At 39.6% G+C, this 20,514-nt stretch overlaps 1 protein-coding gene across 3 annotated transcripts in view; it reads right to left on the reverse strand.

The window, feature by feature from the left end:
- Window positions 1-18,693, reverse strand: part of msh3 (mutS homolog 3 (E. coli)) — a 53,357-nt gene extending 34,664 nt beyond the window's left edge. The window contains exons 1-16 of one of the 3 annotated variants that reach the window (XM_063490078.1): window positions 18,421-18,693; window positions 18,221-18,335; window positions 17,451-17,734; window positions 17,150-17,359; window positions 16,869-16,985; window positions 16,648-16,765; window positions 16,407-16,546; window positions 15,820-15,986; window positions 10,162-10,271; window positions 9,871-9,985; window positions 9,149-9,233; window positions 6,735-6,844; window positions 3,362-3,494; window positions 1,349-1,536; window positions 641-809; window positions 365-429 (exon numbers count right to left, since the gene is read on the reverse strand). In XM_063490078.1, coding sequence (XP_063346148.1) covers window positions 365-429; window positions 641-809; window positions 1,349-1,536; window positions 3,362-3,494; window positions 6,735-6,844; window positions 9,149-9,233; window positions 9,871-9,985; window positions 10,162-10,271; window positions 15,820-15,986; window positions 16,407-16,546; window positions 16,648-16,765; window positions 16,869-16,985; window positions 17,150-17,359; window positions 17,451-17,734; window positions 18,221-18,335; window positions 18,421-18,567 — 2,273 coding nt within the window. In that variant the 5' untranslated portion in view covers window positions 18,568-18,693. Of the gene's footprint in view, window positions 1-364; window positions 430-640; window positions 810-1,348; window positions 1,537-3,361; window positions 3,495-6,734; window positions 6,845-9,148; window positions 9,234-9,870; window positions 9,986-10,161; window positions 10,272-15,819; window positions 15,987-16,406; window positions 16,547-16,647; window positions 16,766-16,868; window positions 16,986-17,149; window positions 17,360-17,450; window positions 17,735-18,220; window positions 18,339-18,420 lie in introns of all 3 variants that reach the window. The other 2 variants (XM_063490080.2, XM_063490077.1) reach the window with 2 other exon arrangements.
- Window positions 18,694-20,514: the final 1,821 nt, after the last annotated feature.

Here is a 20,514-nt window from a genome sequence, read left to right on the forward strand (position 1 = left end):
GTGTCACTGTTTGTGTTTAAAGCCTTAGATGGTCTCACACCTTCATATGTCTTCGACGTGCAGCATTCAAATACTCCCTCAACATCATTGAGGTCTCCTTCTCAATCTTTTCTGATCACTGTTTAGTTATTTGTTTACTCTTTTTCTTTTTTGTCTAATGCGCTTTAGTTTTAAATGTGCTATGGGATTTTTTTTTTTTTTACAGCATTTATTTTAGAAAAATTGCCCAACAATATTTATATTGTGCAATCCAAGTTAGATAAGTCAGATGTGATTTTTGACATCACACAATGAATATTAAAATCAATGCTAAAAAAATAGTACATGTAAGTGTTGTTTGTAATACAGAGGTGAGTGAGCTGACCTGCTGATTTTGACCCATTCAGGTGGAACAATGGATGAAACTGAGTTCTTCACCTCAATCAGAAACTGAGGGCAGAGGAGAAAGAGGAGGAAAACTGATAAATAAGACCAGAGAAGACAGGGAAAATAATGTGTCACTCTTGATTAAAACTGGCAAGCACAGACACAAAAACACAGACATCAGACCATCACTGTTGCTGAGTCTTCCACCCAAATGGCCATCAATCCTCCCACCTTTCTTTCACTTCCAGCAAAAGACACACACACACACACACACCTCCTGTCCAGAAACAGTCGTATATTCGAGCGCGGGGGCCTTTAGTATCAGACGGATGTCTTTGCGGTGGTCTTGAATCTCACAGAGGACAGTTTGGATTTGCTCCATTCTTTCCTGCAGCACTGGGAATCCAGACAGATCTGAGAATAGCTCCGTCTTGTTCCCTGACCTGCACAAATACACAGTCCAAATGTGACTGTTACTGGTAATATATCGCACTGCATTTTCTAAGAGATGAGCCTGTGGTCAGCTTGACCTTTCAATAATGAAAACTGAGGAAAAGAATTATCCATGTGACACTAGGAGGCCTTTTCCTCTCACACTGTATGCCAACTATTGGTCATACATTTATGGAGTGACAGCAGGCATCTCCCAGTGTGCCATATCTTACATTTGTCAGCCCAGTTTTATGATGCTGTGTTGTTTTTCTGATTGCACCGTTGAGTCAATTAATTGTTTAGGGTAGACTGCTGTCAGCTGGTTAGATTTATTTATTTATTACTGCACCTTTCACTATGCATATGTTTAACTATCTATCTATGTATCACTACAAAATTAAAAAACAAAAAATCCAAAAGAATTCATTTTCTCTTTAACAGATATATATTTTTTGCATTTAAAATTAAAATATAATAACCCAACACACATCAAAGCAATCTAAATTATGCTTCTTCTGTCAGTTCCACACCTGTGCTGCCGGATACTTACTTGGCTGCCTTTTCATTGAGCACCTTTAGGAAGCTTTGGGCTGGAATCAGCTGGTCTGGAGTGTCCAACAGAAGGCTTCGAAGTAGCACTGAGCTGATCTGGGAACGCATGGCTGGTAGCAAAGTCTGCAGTTCCAGCCCCAGGCGAGAAAGACTGCTACTAATGAGGTAAAATTCCTGAGTAGAAGACTGGAAAGATGTGCAAAAAACAAACAAGCAAAAACATTACTAAGTATATACCAAAGTGCCTAAAACACTATTTAAAATTGGCCCTTTGCCAAGTTGTCTTTTTTGCATAGATGCAATATTGGTTTATCACTGGAGTTGGGTGCTTTTTTTCTATCTTTGAATAATTCATAGGTCAGTGTTAAGTGGCTAAAAAAATAAATATTCTTCATAAAATGGTCAGGTTTAAGGATTGGAATCAAAGTGAGTGAAAAAGCAACCCATGATCAAAGTAAAATTTTAAAAGACCTTCAGAAACTCTGGGGACCTATTACTCAAGACCACTATCAAAAAAACAGCCTGGCTCTTTGGAAGCAAATATAAAGAAACCACTTGTGACTCAAGACTTTTGCACAGTACTGTATATTCATGTTTGTAAGAGTGTTGTATTATCAGGCTACTCTGTAAGCCAGGGAGATTACACCATTAAATCTTATCCGCCCTGGCCAGCAGCCGAGCTTAAAGAATAGCCATATATTACATCCAAAGGCTGTGAGAAAACACCACTCACTACAAGCAGCACCGACTGCACGTCTTCACAACAAAGCATCAAGAAAATAAAACACTACCCTTCAATATGCATCATACTATATTTGCTGTATTACACAATAAAAAAAATAGAAATGTAGATTCAGGACTTGGCTGGTGCTATTTAGCATCTTAAGAAGCAAATGATACATTTTATTATCTGTAAACGGCAGCTGTCTTGGGAATCACTGATAATCCACAGTATAGAAAACAAAGCAGCCTATAATCAATAACTTCTCATATTTCTTCAAGATCAGTGTTGTGTCTTTAAAAATAAAAGTGCCAATCATTTCAGACAAAATAAAATTAATGAGTAATCAATCAGTGATAATGTAGATTATACTGACCTTCTATTGCCATTAGCAATGTTACTGTATAGTACCAAGTCTTGACCCTCGGGTTAATGAGAGGTCACAGTGACAGTGGTTTATGGTATTAATCACATGCTGCAGTTTTAATGCTCCTGCCCCCGTGTTGCTCTTTTATGGACCCAAACAGGCAGCTACTAGAGGCCACAGGCATGCCCTCTCTCCCATTATGTCAGTGGAGCCGTGGAGACACAAGCCATTACACACAGGCCCATTTATCTACAGATGGGCAAAATGACAATTAAGGCCCCTCTGTGTGTCTGCTGCGTGTGTGTATGCGTGGGTGTTTGAGTGTATGTGTGCGTTAAATGACATTTTATCATTTTCTTTCAGCAACAGATGAAGGAATCCAAAAGCTGAACATGAAACAAGACATCAAGCTCAGAAACAAAGTGTCTTTTTCATCATTGCAAACACACGCACACGCACACACACACACACACACACAGAGAAGATGAAGCCTTCTGACATTTCAAAAATGGGTCAGATGGGAAATGAGACTGTGTCAAACAATCAGGTAAGTGCCACAGAGGAGACTGCTCCCTGCTGTTAATCAAGCGTGCCATAAAAAGAGAGAGAGAAAGAGAGAACATGTCAGTGAAAGAAAGAAGAAGAAAATCTTCTTGCCTTTCATTTCTATGCAAACCAACGAGAGGAATTATTTCACAAATGTTGTTCCCCTGCTGTTAGAGCTGGAGGATTATTGCAAAAATTATGATCCGAGTTATCTTGTTCAATATAAAGATGATTATTTAACCATGCTAATTTTTAAACTATCATCCATTTATTAAACCCGCCTGTTCTCGTATCCTACAGGAATCAATAACAATGCCACAAAAATTGTGATAAAATATAATAAACATTATCCAAGTTATTTATTTGTGTTCTTTTACCTTTTTGTGATATATGCTGCAGATGCCTCGCTCCAAGTCTGGCAGACGTGAGAGCAGGGATCGAATGGAATTTAGAGTCAGCGAGTCCGACTCCAGGATTTCCTGCACCGCATCCTGCCTCTCGGATATAGACCTGCAGGTTCATGAAAGAAAAGGTAAGAAGAAACGAAAGACTTGCTGAAATTAAGAAGATAGCAAGGATAAGAAAGAGTTGAAAGAAATGTAAATGTTCTCATCAGGCTCATCGTCACCAAAAGAAATGTGTCATTTGGAAAGCTGAATCAGCCCTGATTGAGATAAATGGGTTTCCTTACACATGAAACAAATAAGCGCCAAAGTGTCCCTGATTAGTTTCTATGTAGATTCACAGTTGAGCCGTACATCTAAAAATGTGTCAAATTTTCAAGAACATTCAAAGCAAACAAAGGTGACCAAATGTTTAAAAGATGAAAGTATTCATAGAAAACATTAATCCAATACCCAAATCACCAACTTAAAACTGTGACTGCACCCTGTACTACTGCACCAAGAACTGCAGTCACAGTTCTTTAACGTGTAAAGTCACTTTAAATAAATGAGACTGAAGAGCCCACAGCTGAAGACATCTACCTGGCCTAAATAAAATCCCTCGACTGCACAAACCAGCATTCATGAAGGTACAGCTGCTTGTAGCGTCATTTCCCCAGTGACCTTACAGGACCTTTGACCTCTGTAGATGTGGTTGACGCTAAGAAGATTAAGATATGCTTATTAAATTTAAACATTTGGAAAATGAAAAATTCTGCATTTGGGCCACGTGAACTACTAAGGCTATGGATTTAAGGAAATGATCAAAATTGCTGAAACAGCTTTGTTTATAAAATGCAGAAAAAGCCTCATATTAAAGTCCTCTATGAAATGCTTTTTAGTCCACAGTAAGTCCTTTCTGTAAGCGTAAGCATCCAGAAAAAAAATGGACTGAAAAAGCAGATCAAAAGAAGCTTAGTGATGTAATAAATCGGACATCACAGATCATACTATTGTGCGAGTGTGTACGTGCACATGCCCACAAGTGTCTGTTCTATGCGCTGCTGTGCTCTGTATCTTGGAATTAATGTACCTGGGAGTAATCTGGGTTTTATTCATGTTGAAAGTCTCTAGAGGAGCTATCTGTATAATCTGAAAGCAGTGCTCTATCCACAGCAATAATCCCTGCCCAGTGGCAGAGGGAGGGCCACACACAGAGAAAATGTTCACACACTTAAAAACACTACAGAGAACTGGAGAGGTACTGCTGTGTGTCCTCAGCAGTGCTTTTATTTAAGGAAGTCACCTCCAAAACATATTTGTATGTATTTTCACACCACAGTCTCTCTAAAAAGAGGAACAGCTGCTCTGCCATATATCCTCCCAAACAACACTTACATGTTTATATGTGAGATCAGCTATTTTATTCAAAAAACAAAAAAAGACAAAAAATGTGGAGCTGGTTATAATTTTCATCACAGTCGTGAGTCCTGGACTGGGATGCAGGCCACCAAGCAAACATTATTATTAACAAAGGCCTGCCTCACACATCCATTGCACCCTGTGTGTTCACTATGCACCCCAGCTAGGTAAAGGAATTGACCTTTTCTAGGAGCTGTCCTGCTACTGTGATGGGGCTAGTGTGCTCCATCCTAATCCTCATGATCTTTATTTTGCCTTTGTTGACAGTGAGACCTATTCCTGCTGATGTTGATGCCAGATGTGCAGTTATCGCCTACATCTGGCCAGGTCATCACCCAAGTCGAGATCATCCAGTTGTGCCCACAATGTCCATAAATGCCATTCCATTTTCCTTGCATAGACGTTCTCCACTATATCACCAGAATGAAAAGTACAGCAAAAGGTGAGAGCAGATGCTCCTGACAAACAACGGTCCTGGCACTGAGGTGCTCCAACAGCTGTTCCTTACATATGAGTATGGAGGACATTTCCTAGTAAGTGCAATCTATTAACTCTTTTAACAGCTCTTTTAACTGTATTACCAGCTTTAAAACCTACTGGGAATAACCCTTGGTACTTTTTTCAAAACTATTTTAAAAATAGGGCAGCACTGTTGTCGCACAGCAAGAACGTCCTGAGTTCAATTCCATCAGGCCGGAGTCTTTCTTACTGGGGTCATGTCTTTCTGCATGTTCTCCCCATGTTTGCATTGGTTCCCTCCGAGTACTCCGGCCTCCTCCCACCATCCAAAGACATGCATTTTGTGGGGATAGGTTAATTGATTAATCTAAATTGCCCGTGGGAGTGAATGTGAGCGCAAATGGTTGTCTCTGTGTGTTAGCCCTGCGACAGACTGAAAAGGATAAGCAGAAGCGAATAGATGGATGGATATTTTAAAATATTTCAGGCTTGTTTATAAAACAAAATAAGTGGATGTGCATTAGAAGTTTGAGCAGCGACTCTTGTAATAACCTGGAAACTACTCTAATAGTTGTCAAACCACATCTTTAGTGATATACCATGAGGTGTCAAAACGCGTCATCAAGGGAACATGGGAGGTTGTTAACTGTCAGGGTAGCATTTATGGGGGAAAGAGTTCAGGAGACAATCTGGTCAGGGATGTCATTATAACCAAACAGTTTCTAATGAGTTTTACTTTCTACATTAGAAAGCTGTCTCATATTTGATGAAGTAGACAAAGAGTAAAGATTTTATTACCCGTTGGTCACATGCCATGTAATCCTCAAGAGGAAAATCACTTTTTTTCTTTTTTTTCTTTTTTTTTTTGGGGGGTGCAAATGTGCCTGAAAATCTCACATCTATCTTATGTCAGGTAATTAAAACCAAACTTATGAGATGATTACATACTATTATATATTATCCTTTGTTAAATCCAATAAGGAAATTTACTGCCAGCATTTAACCCATCCTAATAAGTGAAACAGTGAGCAGCCAGTGTGCAATGCCCAGGGACCAATGCTATCTGTAAGCCTGTGTCCTGGCCAGGGGCACAGAGACAGAAAAATTAACCCAGCATGTGTCTGATGGCAGGATAAACTGGAGCTCCTGGAGGAAACACACAGAACAATTGGAGAAATGTGAAGCCTGTGACCCCTCTTGGTGTGTGGCAACAGTATTAACCACTGAGCCACAGTGCTCTAAAATGATTATCACAGGCATCTTTCTAATATGAGCCAGTTATCACATGTGACATGAAAGTGGCATTAGTGCTGCCTCAGAGTCTTTCAATTTGGTTCTGTGATCCAGAGAGCCTCACAACGCAGACCAAGCTGCATGGAAATAAAGTGTGGAGCACTGAAAAACTAAATGATAAGAACGGACCCTTAAGCTGAATCGGTATTGACAATCATGCTCCATCACGTGTCAGAGGGTATTCTATACTCACTGCAGGTCTGTAAGGGGCTGGCTCACCCACTTCCTCATTAGTCTCCTTCCAAACGGAGTGCGAGTGTGGTCCAACACCCACAACAGACTTCCTTTCACAGTACCATCTGTCTGTGATGGAAAGAGCACACATAAAAAAGCTTAAATGTACATTAATGGGTGCCAACATATTCTAAGAAAAAAAAAATAGTAAGGAGAAGGAAATATGAGGTGAACAAATGGTGTAAGCCACTAGCAGACATGGTAGGAGGCTTGAACTGATCTTGAACTTCATATGTGACACGTGATGCATATGCCGTAGCAGCAGAGTCATGTTGAACCTTTGAGTCGTCACCCACACACAAGTAAACCGAAAGAGCCTTTTGTTATGGCTGAAATGTCAGTTTAACTTAACGATCCATTAATTTTTTTACAGTTTGTGTAACTATAACTGACTGTAGATCTTTAATTTTATAACAACAATCTGAATAGCCTTAAAAAGATTTTACACCTGCCAGATGACCATGTGCAGCTGTGATTAAAGCTCAGAGTAACAAAAAGGTTGATTCAAGTAAAGTCAGTCATACTTTTTGATCCCAAAAAGTTGATTCTGTTCATCTGGACGTAGTGTTTCCAGTGGGAGAAACGTTTCGTCTTCTTCCAAGTGACTTCTTCAGTCTCAACTGACTGCAGGTTTCCCCAATCTTATAAACAGTACATTTGTACTGTACCCGATTTATACATCAGGGAAACCAAACAACCTCTGGCGAAGCGGTGCTTTTTCAAGTGGTCTTCCTTTCATTTGAAAGATCATAGCTGGGTCTCTACAACAGACCAGTTTTTAGAAGTTTTCAATCAAAAAGGGTTCAAGCACAGACAAAGCATCCTCCAAACTTGCTAAGTTTCCTCCTACAACCCCCATATTCATTGGTTAGACTGTCAATATTGTGCCATTTGGTGAGCAATAGGATTCAGTGAATTCTATTTCTTTGGAGAGCCATCATGTACCCGCACACAGGAGATTGGTTTAAAAAAAAATTTTTTTTTAAAAATCAATCACCACAATCTAGACCTCATCTCAATTCCTCTTAAATGAAATTCAGCTTTGACACTGGATGATCCAGCAGAGGCAAAAGCAAGGTGACAGGATTTGTAAGCACCAATCTAAAAAGACCAGTAGTTCCAGTCAGACAATGGGACAATGATTGATCAAATTTAAATCAGGTATAGTTTTTGTTTAATGAGCCAAATCCAGGAAATGTTCATCACATCTTGTTGTTTAAGAAAAGTATTAAAAAAAAAGTAAAGGAAAACTTTTTAAGTGTGTAGCATCAAGTCAATTAAATTTCAATTGAACTTCTTTTTTCTCACTAGTTTTGAATTCGGTTAGGCTCCATGTTATTACTGGTAGTAATAAAAGCGATACCTGGACCCCACAGAGGTAGACCTCGGATGGGACATCAATACATGTCATTGCCAGAAGGTCTGCTGTGTCTCCCAGCACAGTCTCAAGAGAATGGGGGAGTGACTCACTGCCCAGCACCGTGGAACCCGATTGGCACTTGCCAATACAAGAATAAGCAGGCACCAATTGGCACCACTGGTACCCTAGGTTTTCCATAAATGACAGCAGGCTCACCCTAAGCAGATTTGACACGGCTTCTCCAGGGTACTGAGAAGCTGTGGTAAATGTTATAACATGGCTCAGGATGACCGGTGATAGGTCAGTGCTGGTCATGTCCATGGAGGGACACAGACTTCTACAGGTTAAGCAATGGTATCCTAACAGCCATTAAGTTTCAGTATGAAATCCTTGGCCACATTGTCAGACTTTATGTTGGTGCAGTAGGTCCTGGGTTAATCCTGGGGCCTTACAACACCCTGCCTCATGTGCTGAGACTATGCTGGCAGTTCCTACAGCTCCTTTTTGAGCAGTGTATTGTTATTCAATAGCTATAGCAGTGGTGTTGAGGCTTGGTTGTCAGTCAAACTTGCACAGCAGACATAACAACTACAGATTGATTTAAATGGAATGTCAAAGCAAAAGACACACAAGTTTCAAATTTTGACTTGGTGAAATTCTGCCTGGTGTAATGAGCGTGACAGCAGTAAGACCTTGCATAGCCAACTGCAATGCGATTACTAAGCTAACAATATAAAGGTTTGACAAAAACATTTTAAAATATACTACCAACAACATTGCTTTGAAAGGGAAATGTTTACACGCTGTGTAATGCTGATGGCCAGGCCAGTGCGATTCAAATAGCTGAACCTGCCAGACGAAAATCTGGTGCAGATGTTTCCGTTTACCAATTACTACACAACAGAGGACTATACTGTACGGTGCAGTGCAAACCATTTATCATAGAGACAGCCATCACCCTTTGTTATGCTTAATCAGTGCCCAAGACTTCCAGCTCAGATGTGAATATTTACCTGGTTGTTGAGTATTTCTAGATTTCGGAGAGTGCCAGCGCTTAGAGTCATAATCTCCGACTCACAGGTCAGACGCCGGAACGAGCTGCAGGAAGTACAAACTCATATAAAATATAGCTGTGGAATTAAACGATCGATCACATCATCTCGAAACATGTTGCGAGATCTGATGACTAGAATGATGACATTTTGTTTCTATAACAGGGATTAAAGTAATCCAAGATACTATTTTTCTTTTCCTGGCGTATAAACACTGGTGTTCACATCAAATGTAAAATAAGATTTAAAATAAAACAATACTGTCATTCTTTTTGTTACACGTAACCTGTTAATCCCTAGGAAATGCCAGAACCAGGGAAGGAAATAACAATCATTTTCAGTATAGATTAATGTATCGATTGATCTTTTAGTGTGTATCTGAAATGTCAAAGAACAGAACCAAAAAAAAATATCCACAACACGTTCCCAGATTCTACAGTGACATATCCAAATATCTTGTTTTGATTGGTCAAAAGTCAAAAAAAAGAAGCAAAGCTGGCAAAATGGAAACAACGAATGTTAGCTTATTCTTAAGAATCGTTGCTTTAAAACTACAAAAGAATTATTGATAACAGAATTTTAAAACACCGGAAAATTATATTTGTGTCCGCTCAGTGGAAACAATGGATGATTCCAGTCGCAGGCTATGTTGCTGAATGTTGTGAACGTTTGTTTTCATGTACCTTTCACTTCTAAGAACTCGCTCCAAGTTGAATTCTTGAAGGTACTGCATGAGCGGCCCCAGACAGCTGATCACTGGGCTCTCCAGGGACGCTACGCTCGACAGAGAGCGAGAGCCTGGAGGACACACACATAAAAACATGCAACATTTTCAACATCAACACACAGCCATGAGTCATGAGCCCACTCCTCAGACACATCTACTGTGCTCTCAATGACAGGATATGAGTAACTGAGGCGATCATAGTGTAACAGGAAAAATAAAAGCGCTGCAGTGACACAACCATACACACCTTTCGCCTGGATGTGACAGTAGAACGAGGTGACTGTGTTCATTGCCGAGGCAAACTCAAACTCAGCGCTGTCCCTCCTCTCCACTCTGACTCTGTCGTCAGCCTGAGCGCTGAAGGAAAACAATAACAAACTTTATTTATTTATAACAACACAACAGCATTAATATCAGAGATTAGTGACTGTACAGATACAGAGATAAAGAATATATACAGTACTTTTAGTCTTGAACTACTATTATTTCTTAACATTTCTCTTAAGAAATGAGAAACACGGGCAGTGATTTATTGATACATGTACAAGCATAAATGGAAACACGGTACACAAAGTCTAAACAATTATGAGGTTGAACATAGCCTATATTCTTCAACATAGCCTGAACTCTCTAAGGCAAGCTTGTGTGTAATTTCTTTAAGCAGTCTTCAGGAATCGTTCTCCAGGCTTCTCAAAGGAGATTCAAAGCTTTTCTTTGGATGCTAGCTCCCCTTTGTTTTGCTCTCTTTTGAGATAATCACTTACTGTTTACTAATGTTAAAGTAGAACTCTGGGGAGGCCAATCCCTGACTGATAGCGTTCAATTGTGTGTTTTTCTGTCCATATATGTCAACAGTTTTAACAAGATTCCCAGCACCACTGGTTGAAATGCATCCCTAAACCACACCTCCACCGTGTTTTACAGCTTGCTGCAGTCATCATTGTTGTACCTCTCTCTTTGCCATCTCCGTGCATATCGATGAAGATTTGGGTTCATAAGACCTGTTGCAGTAGTTCTCAGTCCAGTCCTTGTATAATTTGGCATAGCTCAGCCTTTTCTCCCTAATTCCCTTCCTTAAGAATGGCTCCTTAACAGCCATTGAGCCCATTTATGATGACGATTCCAGTGAATAGTAGATGGATCAGCTGAAGGGTCAAAAGGGTTCTTCGGTATATTGTTATGTGTAGGCACAGCTGTTTCATCCATCGAGTTTGGTGACTTTAATTTTTGCTTTTGAGTCATTGGTTGGTGTTAAGTGGCTGAACAATCAAGAAAAACATTCCCTGAAAATGGTCAACTTCAAGAACTAAATTGAAAATGAGAGAAAAGTCAGCCAAGTCCAAAGAAAAACTTTGAAAGCCCTTCAGAGAGGCTGGAGAACTATAGCTCAAGACCACTTTAATAAATTATAAGAAAGTCTGGCTCTTTGGAAAAGTATAAAGAAATACAAGGAGGCTCAAGACTTTTGTACAGCATTGTATCTGAACATCTTCCTCTGAGAGAAAAACATTCACATAGCTGGACTGCATGTTCCAGCCATCCTTTTGTTTAACTAGACTCTATACACAGAAATGCAAACCTCAGTCACACACACCTGAACACATTTTCACTGCATCTCCTCGATGCTCCGACGGATCTCCGTTTTCTATATTCACTCTTTCGGCACTGCTGCTTTCAAGGACTCTGTTACTTTGTCTGCACAGTTGTTGCCAGGGCAACCAAGGCAAACACGTGGCTCTGGACTAATGCCCACACATACACACACACACTTACTTCATCATATTTCACTTCAGCTACTGTTTGGACTGGCAGTAAGGATTATGTAAAATGATCAATAGACGACATAATGTACAACTCGCAGCATTAACTTTTTTTTAAAAAAAAAATCAAAAAATATTTTGAGATTTACAAGAAAAGCGACAACTGCAGGTATCGATTCGGATGAGAGTGCAGTGTTGCATCTCTGCAGAATCCCTAACAGGACCCACCAAGGTGAAGATGGGTTGTAGGAAACTGTAAAGAAACAAACAACCAGGGGTTTGATTTCTTCATAACTCGTCTCGACTCAGCTGATATCTAAATTACAGATAGCTTTGATTGGATCGGATTTCATTTCATTTAAACAATAGAAAGAGTCTGCAGCCAGCGCAGCAGCTCTTATCATTTTGAACTAAACAAAGGATGTCAAATATACAGCCTGAAGGTGCCAGTAGAGTCTGCTGCATGGGCTCAAATGAAAATGTGTGCAGAGAAAGATGGCTGTATTTATAAGTTTTGTGTCCCAAGTTGTAAAGAATAAATCTGCTAAAGAGTGGTTGTCCAAACTGGTAATTTCATAAGCATTATTGCCAGTTCTTACGGGCAAAGTCATTAACTATGTGTGTTACCACATCTAAACAAGAGTGTTAAAGCTAAGAAGTCATACAGACAGAGCAGTTTCTCTCATTTACAACAGCAACTTTTCTTTGTAACAATAAAACTCCGAGTGAATATGGAAAACAATGACACATTACCGAAACTGCACTTTTTTTCTTAAAATATGTTAGGCTGTTAACATATATTTGTGAATGAATCAATAAATATGACCATTTTCATAATGTATCTCTTGGATGTGGTGCATGAACTAAAATAGGCTTGATACCCCTATGCGAAAAAATGTAAACAATAACGATCTGAGGTTGATATCTAGTTGGAAAAAAGTCAACATTCTAGTATTTTTAAACCAGGTCAACAAAGTAAAAAACTCATTTACTAAACTAGTTAAAATTTTGATGTGGTTATAGCACAAAAGAAAAGGTCAGAGGATCATCGAAGTGTTTATGATTTATTATCTGGGGACTATGAATGTCTGTGTGTCATACAGAGACTGTATATAAAAGATGGGCATAACAACTGAAACATTAGCAGCTGGCTAGCAGCAAACTCTGTTGTGAAGCCTCTTGCTAAGCTTTTATTTGCTGTCATCAATTTGGTGACCGCAATTTACAAGTTTACATGTTGTGTTCAGTAAGACTTTAAGCTACTGATTGAGATCATAGCTAAAACACGTCAGGAAAGTGTCAACATAGGGCACAAGAAACTAAACTGTTAACTATTCAAGCAGAGAAGTCACTCCCTGCTGGCCATTAGAAAGAATTGAGGTGTAAAGCACTTCCACATTGGCTACACTCTTTAGATCTGGTAACTTTGTTTAGATTTAGTCTACTGGTGTATTAACAATACACAGTTGTTGAGGAATTTAACTCAAAATCACCAAAAATCAAGTTTATGGGCTCCTGGCTAAAAAGTTAACAGATCATCAGAGTCTTTAGGATTGATCTTCTGGGGTGTGGAAGATTATATTAAGGTTTCATCATAAAATATCCAATAATTCTGAAACATTTTAGGTCAAAATTACACTGCTGTTTGTAGAGCCACTAGTGTGGACAAATGATACTGTAGGTACCATCAGCTCACAGAAAACCCTGTTTATGTACTGTACGAGAAAAAAATGCTACTTTTGATACTGGGACTACAACTTGCACTGTATTGTGCAAGCAGCATATAATAGCAGCAGATGGTAAATGGACACTTCTCAAGCACACCCCACTGGCAGCATAAGGGGCAACCTGGGGTTTAGCATCTTTCCCAAAGACACTTCATGCAGACAAAAAGAGTTAGGGTTTGAAATCCCAACTCTGACACTACAGAGATGGTTGGTGAAAAATCAATGAAAATCAGAAAAGCTAAAGGTTACAACCAAGAGATCAGAGGTTAACATGCATAGCATGCAGATTAAAGTTTTCAGATTAGTATCTATTACTGCAAAGTGAATCCAAAGCTCCGAGAGCAGCCACTGAAATGTACATACACACTTTCAAAATGCACAGTGTACGTCTGCTTGTTTGGACCCCTTCTAAAACATGACTGTGATCTTACCAGCAGCCAAGGACTTAAACTTAAAATCTTTCAAATAGTGAGAAAATTTATGCTCATCTGACATTGAGCATTTTAGTCGCTTCAATCAGCGTCACTGCTCTGATCCGGACTCATGACTTCAGGCTCTGCGTGAATAAAGCAAGCTAATACTTCACCTAGCTACAACCAACCTCAAAGGGGCTCATTATCAGCCGCTCTATAGACACAAATCCTGTTGCCAGGGGTTCCATCTCATCAGCCCACCCCAGAGACACACACTGTCACCAAGAAAACCCAGTTAAAATTGCTCACCAGTGTGGGCCTTGCCTTAGTATTTTTACTGTATTTACTGTAACCGCAAGATAATATAATCAAAATATCAATGATGCATTTATATATAATTATTCTGGTCTAATGAATTTCAACTGAGAAAATGAACTGCAAAGAAGAATATACTGGAGAACTTGTCAATAGCAAAGCTGTGATAGGCTGAGAAGTATTGTCTGTGAAGAAAAATGCATTAAATGAAATAAATCTGTCTGTCTTATCTTAACAGACAAAGCTGCACTCTATTTTTATGTCATAAGTTGAAAAGTGAGAAGAGCCTTGTCTCTGATAAACACACTGCCAGACAGCAGAGCTGTTCAAACACAATAATTGAATTGGCCTTTACAGGCCCGTCTCACTATAATCACTCAACATGGACATCTGAAAAAAAAGGAAGCCAAGAAAAATAGAGAGAAATTAATACAGATTAACTAAATTGTCTAGAATTAAATTCAAGCTGAGGGTGGTGAAAAAGGAAGGAAAATTGTCTCTAGCATTATAAAAGAGTGGGTAATGAGAAATCTGCCCAGCCAAGGAGTCAGACAAAAGAAAGTAGCAGAAATTTCTCCCATTTATCCAATCATCCTCTGCTAATCTAATCCACTCCACTCCCTCCCACTATCTCGTTTCATTTTCACAGCATAATGCAATCACAAGCTCCCTCCAGAGGATCTCCTCCCCACTGGTGTGAACATGCTGGCTCCAGACTGTCAGCAAAGAGGAGTTGAATGGCAGCGCAATGGGAGGCAACAGGTTTATGGATTACATTCAGCTCAGCGTCACCGTTGCTGCTCGTGCTGTTGGTCTGCCAATTAATAAAAGGACAAATGTACTCAGTTTTCCTTTTTTTTGTTCTCGTGATTCATACAAGAGCCTGCAGACATTAAATTAAGGTTTTCAAGCAAAGCTCAAGACGTTCAAGACATTCTGATGCTCCTTATGAGCTAATCGCTGGAATAATCGAACCTGATGCTGTTAACTTTTCTGAAGCTAACTTGCGTCTTCATCTGTTTCGAGTTGCATAAATAACAGAATATATTTCTGTTTTCCTATAAAAATATGGTCTTTATGTGTCTATAAGAGTATTTTTCTACTAAATTCTGGTGGATGAAAAGTCCAAATTGTGTTGATCTCACAAGAAGCCAGCCTACCAATGAGAAAAGGGAAAACTGTAAAGCACTTGTTTAAACTGATTACAACCACCAAAGCCTCATGTTAGTTATACACACACAAAAAACATTAAGAAACCACATTATGAAACTTGATCTTTTAAACGACTGAACTGGAGGAAGAATTTTAAATATGTGTAGGCAGGTGTGTAACTGCTGTCTTTTTCTTTTAATAAAACTAGTGATATAAAATGACCATTTTATGGGACAGACAGTCTATGATCTTTTAAAATACAGAAGGCTTGGCTGGATCCTGTTTAGCCCTGCAGTGAAATCCAGAGTGCTGAGAACCAAGCCCACATTGATTTCCTCATCCAGACTGAGCCTGAGGAGTTTCAAATAAAACAACCGTCTGCCTGCCCGGGGAAACCTAAACCTAATTCTGCAAAATGAAATACACCAAACTCACAAACAGATACAGCTTTGTAAACACATATATAAGCTCAGCGCTTAAGAACATTTTAGTAATAAATTGGTATATATTGCCCTCTAGTGTCCTCCCAGCATATTACCTTGCATTCGTAATGCTGTGCAGGAGTCTCTTGGTTTGCTCTGAGAGTTCAGAGGGCACCAGGATTTCAACAGGGTTGATTTTAAGGACACGGCATTCCAGCTCAGAGCGAGAGGGACCGTCAGGAAAACAGTCCAGAAGCACGTCGCCTGTGCTGGGCTGAACTGCCTGCAGACACAAACACACGCTGTAAATCAGATGATGTCAAAGATGTGCAGCTACAGCTCCAAGTTGACAGTTATACACTGTATAAACTGAAAAATGGCAAAGCAGGTTCAAATTTTATTAAAGTAACTTTTTGTCTTAAGTAAGCTATTAATCAAGATTTAATTTCTTTACAATTTCTTCTTCACTACAAATGAGTGTGTGGTGTTATTACACTATTAGCATGCAAAGAAACTGAACAGTGAACAGTAAATTATTTTAAAATAATACATAACAGTCCCCTAATATGTGTTGAACAAAAAGCCAAGGGGTAACCTTGGTTTTAAATTAAATTTTTGATTTTCATCTCTTATACACAGAATAACTGAAGAACAATCAGCCTAATGGCCAGGCCTGATTTATGGATTGACTTATGAAACTCACCACAAGCCCTACAGTGAGCTGCTTCTTCAGTTTGTCCCAATTCTCACTAATACAAAGCAGGAAACTGTCAGGAGGGTCCGACACAACATCATCACAGCCCCCCTCCTCCACATCCCCGAGTCTGCAGACCGGATTTACATCTTTTTAAAGAAAACTGTCAAGGAAACTGTTTCAAACAAATAAAGTGACAATAAAAAGTTGTTTAAGAACACATGCACACATTCATCATCTATAAGGATACCCTCTCCCACCAAAGTGGACTTGGTGTACAGGGCACTGAGCTGACGAGTGAACAGAGCATTTCTGTTGGCCCCTGATGCTTTGATCGCAGATGTTTCTGTCTGTTTAACCACTCCAACCTATAAATTAAAACAAACAAATAAAAAAGCCAGCAGAGCATGAGCCTAAACGGCTTGAAATTAGTAAACAGTAATCATATAAAGTCAAAGATAAACCAGAAACCTTGTGTCCGTGAGACACCAGCCGTCTGACATGAACAAACAGGCGGTGTGTGGGGATGCTGCACGTCATGAAGTTATGATCCAGATGACAGACGATGTTCAGCTCCTTTGCAGCAATCTGTTCACAAACACGATCAGTGAAACACAAATCAGGTGCAGAGAGCCACTGTGTTGAAAGAAGAGAATCATCTAAAACATAGGACATGTCTTTTATATTTTATATAGTTTAAATTTAAACTCCTTTTAAATGCATCACTAACACATCTGCTTTTTAGTTCTCACCTCTGCGTCCTCTCCAAAGAACCTGTACTTGTAACCACACTCCACAGCCAACAAAGCATCCTTATGCTGCTGTTTCAGCTGGATCACCTGCTGCTCAAGGGGGGTGAAAATGCTCTTTGAACGCCTGGAGGAGGTGCTAGAGTCCAACAGAGGACCCAGCTCTGCACACTTTCCTCCTCCTGTCTTGGCAAACTGAGAGAAGTGAACTCCCTGCATAAATAAAAATACATCAAATCTGTTACGATGTGAAAAGTCACACTTGCTTTTTTCAGTGTTATCAGTTACTTTTCTTTTTGCATACCTGTTTTGCAGCAGCCAACCCCAGATCTGCCTTTTCTTTATCATCCTCCTCTTCATCTTCATGCTCCCTTTCTGCATGCTGCAGTCTGTGTGTAGTTTCAGGTTGACCTGTAGCACAACGAGGAGACCAATCACTGCTTTCCTGACCTGCATCAGCTGTCTCTGTTTCTTCCCGGGTGATGCTGCTAACGACACTGGGCTCAGCCCCACAGGTGAAGCCTTTCAGCTTCTCCAATGTGGAGGAGCACAGGCTGCCTGCTTTTAGGCTCAGCGTCAGCTTTGTGTCTGAAGAGAGAAGACAAGTACTACAGTCACATCAACGACAACTTCACTTTTTACCCCTCAGCTGTACGAGGCTGGATTTGTGGATGAATTTGTGAATGCAATAACTCCAGTATAAGGCGAGGTAGGATTCTGATATTCATAACACAGGTACTTCTACTAAAAATGTTGGACAAGTTCAAATCTCGGTTACCTCAATCTTTCTGAAAATATTGTGAATGCAGTAACTTAAGAAGGAAGTCACCTAGGATTTTCAAAATTTTACCATAAGCGCATCTACTAGTGCATCGAGGGGTAGCACTGGAGGCCGACAGTATTTTTAAAAAGCAACCAAAATGCGTTGTGAGCAGGGTTATCTCATCACAATCTATACCAGTGCACATGTTGTTTGGAGAACTGTGATGCTGCTGGGCACTGGACAGATATAAGTGACTTTAATGAGGGTTTAGAAGATCATGACATATTTTTCTGTCTGAAGTCAACACTCACCTTTAATGCCCTGACAGGACACAGGCTCACACTCCACATCCTCCGGCTGTTGGTCCTTTGGAGAAGGCTTAGCTCGTTTTCTTGGCAATTCCAAGTCATCATCAGATGAAAGCTTCTGCTGGAGGACAAAAATGAACTGCACTTCAGTAATTAGCATTGAGTGAAGCATGTCTGATACGTGCGTGTGAAGCTCAACTCACGTTGCCTCTTGAAAGCTGCTGCTCTGCAGGATTTTGGTTAATCCCGCGCTGCTTGTTGGAGGCAAAGCTGCTGCTGCTGCTCAATCCTCCAAAGTACCTGCTAATGGAGGTCTGAGTGGTGCAGGACTTTTTCAGAGACTTTGGCATGCTTTAATGTTCGCTTACATTTGATCCATAATAAAAAGTCGCACAAAAATGAATTTGCGTGTACAATAAAGTACAGAGCTTTGACAGCCGCTGTCCAGCTTCTCAAAATATAGCAGCGCATACGATGAGGTCACAGACGCGTAAATGACGCGCGCCTTCTTCTTCCTCTTTGGTTAGCAGAGGTTGGCGGCTCCCAGGAGCGTTGCTGCCTCCTCCTGGTTTCACCAGATATTCTACTCAATGCATTCTGCTCTGTGAAATCTTAAAATTATACACTCTTCGTCACCGGAACTCCTCTGTAACGTGTATATTGTAGTTGATTCCAAGTTTATTTCATCCTGAAAAAGTAAAAGACTGAATTGTAAACGGTTGTTTTTGCAAAAACTTGTCGTATTTTTTGAACATTTTTCATTTTTCTCATGGGCCGGATTTCAAGTAACGAATATGAACAATGACGTGTCTGTCAGCAGTGCATCGTTTGAATGAGGGCTAAACGAGTGAATGATTGTATGCATGTGAAACAAACAAAAACAAAGGATTAGGAGGAGAGGGAGCAGATCTGGACGGGCTGATTTGTAAACCCAGCCTGCTCAGGTGTACCGTTTCTTTTTTTTTTTTTTTTTTTAAACCTGTCCCGTTTGGTGTACCGCATTTCTACTCGGGTTATGTCTGGAAGAGAGAAGGGCAAAGCAGAAAGGAGGCGGCACCAGGGGGCAGTCTTGTGTTTTACAGCAGCAGATAACTGAAACAATCTTTCAAACTTCATACAAGCCCAAACGCATGTTTGTCCCTCTGCAAACATTACTTTAAAAAATGCCATCATTTCCATCCGAGGTAACAGCTGTTTTGCCACCGCGTGTCAGGCACTGTATAAACTTTCAGAGGTTTTAATCGTGATTTGCATACTTTTGCTGCAAGTAAGTCATAATTATAACTTAAAAACTTGTTTAGAGCTTCTCTGTTAAAAAAAGAAGAAGAAGAGAGATACAGATTCATAAGTAAAGCTGTGTAAAAAGATTACTTCATTTTCTCTCTAAAAACGACAAGGAAATAGCTCCTTTAAAGTCTGGTAATCTAGTAGTCTAGTAATTGTTGAATAGAATACTTATTTAGCTTATAGGATTTAAACTAATAAATAAAAACAAGGAAACCAGAACACTTCAACTTGTGAGCATCAGCCCATCTTAACCTGCCTGATGATTTTCCAATGCTAAATTCCTTTTAAAAGACATAAAGAAATATTAAAAAAAAAAAAAAAAAACTCCCGATAAAGAAATAAGAAACACATGCACACACAAACAAACACAAATACACACGTCTAAATATATTTTCTGTTTGGATTTTTATTTGCTTTAGGAAAAGTGAATATTCAAGAAAAAACATTTTTGAACAGGACAGACCCTGATTAAATTGGAATGACATATCAAAATGTCAGTGACAATTTTATGTCACATCATTGCACCAATCATAGAGTCAGAAAAATGTGCAGCATGGAAGCAAAAACATTACATTTAAGCAATACAGTATTTGGATAGGTCACACCAAGAATTTCTTCAAAAATAGCCGATGAAAATAGCATTGATAGTTTTATTTCATATTAAGCACTTCAAAGTTGTTTATTTCTTCCCTGCTGGTACAAAACGTGCAGTTTGGAAACAACATCATTCCTCAGCCTCAGAAAAGAAATTTGAGGATGGCTGAAGATACCAGCAGCAGGATGGCACTGGGACCAGTTGGAATAGCGCTGTTACACAGGTCCCCTTCACAGCAAGTCATAGGCCAAACACATAATGCACTCTTTTGGCAGCCCTTTGTAACTGTATTAAGAGCTGTAAGACATGAGGGGAAAATTCTCAGAAAGAACTTTACAAAACATGATGCGACCAAGAGCCAGCAGACATTCAGCATTTGTGTTTAGTTTTAGACAGAGCTTCAGATATGAGATAA

The sequence above is a fragment of the Pelmatolapia mariae genome, linkage group LG12, assembly GCF_036321145.2.
Source record: "Pelmatolapia mariae isolate MD_Pm_ZW linkage group LG12, Pm_UMD_F_2, whole genome shotgun sequence".
In the NCBI taxonomy this organism is placed as follows: Eukaryota; Metazoa; Chordata; class Actinopteri; order Cichliformes; family Cichlidae; genus Pelmatolapia; species Pelmatolapia mariae.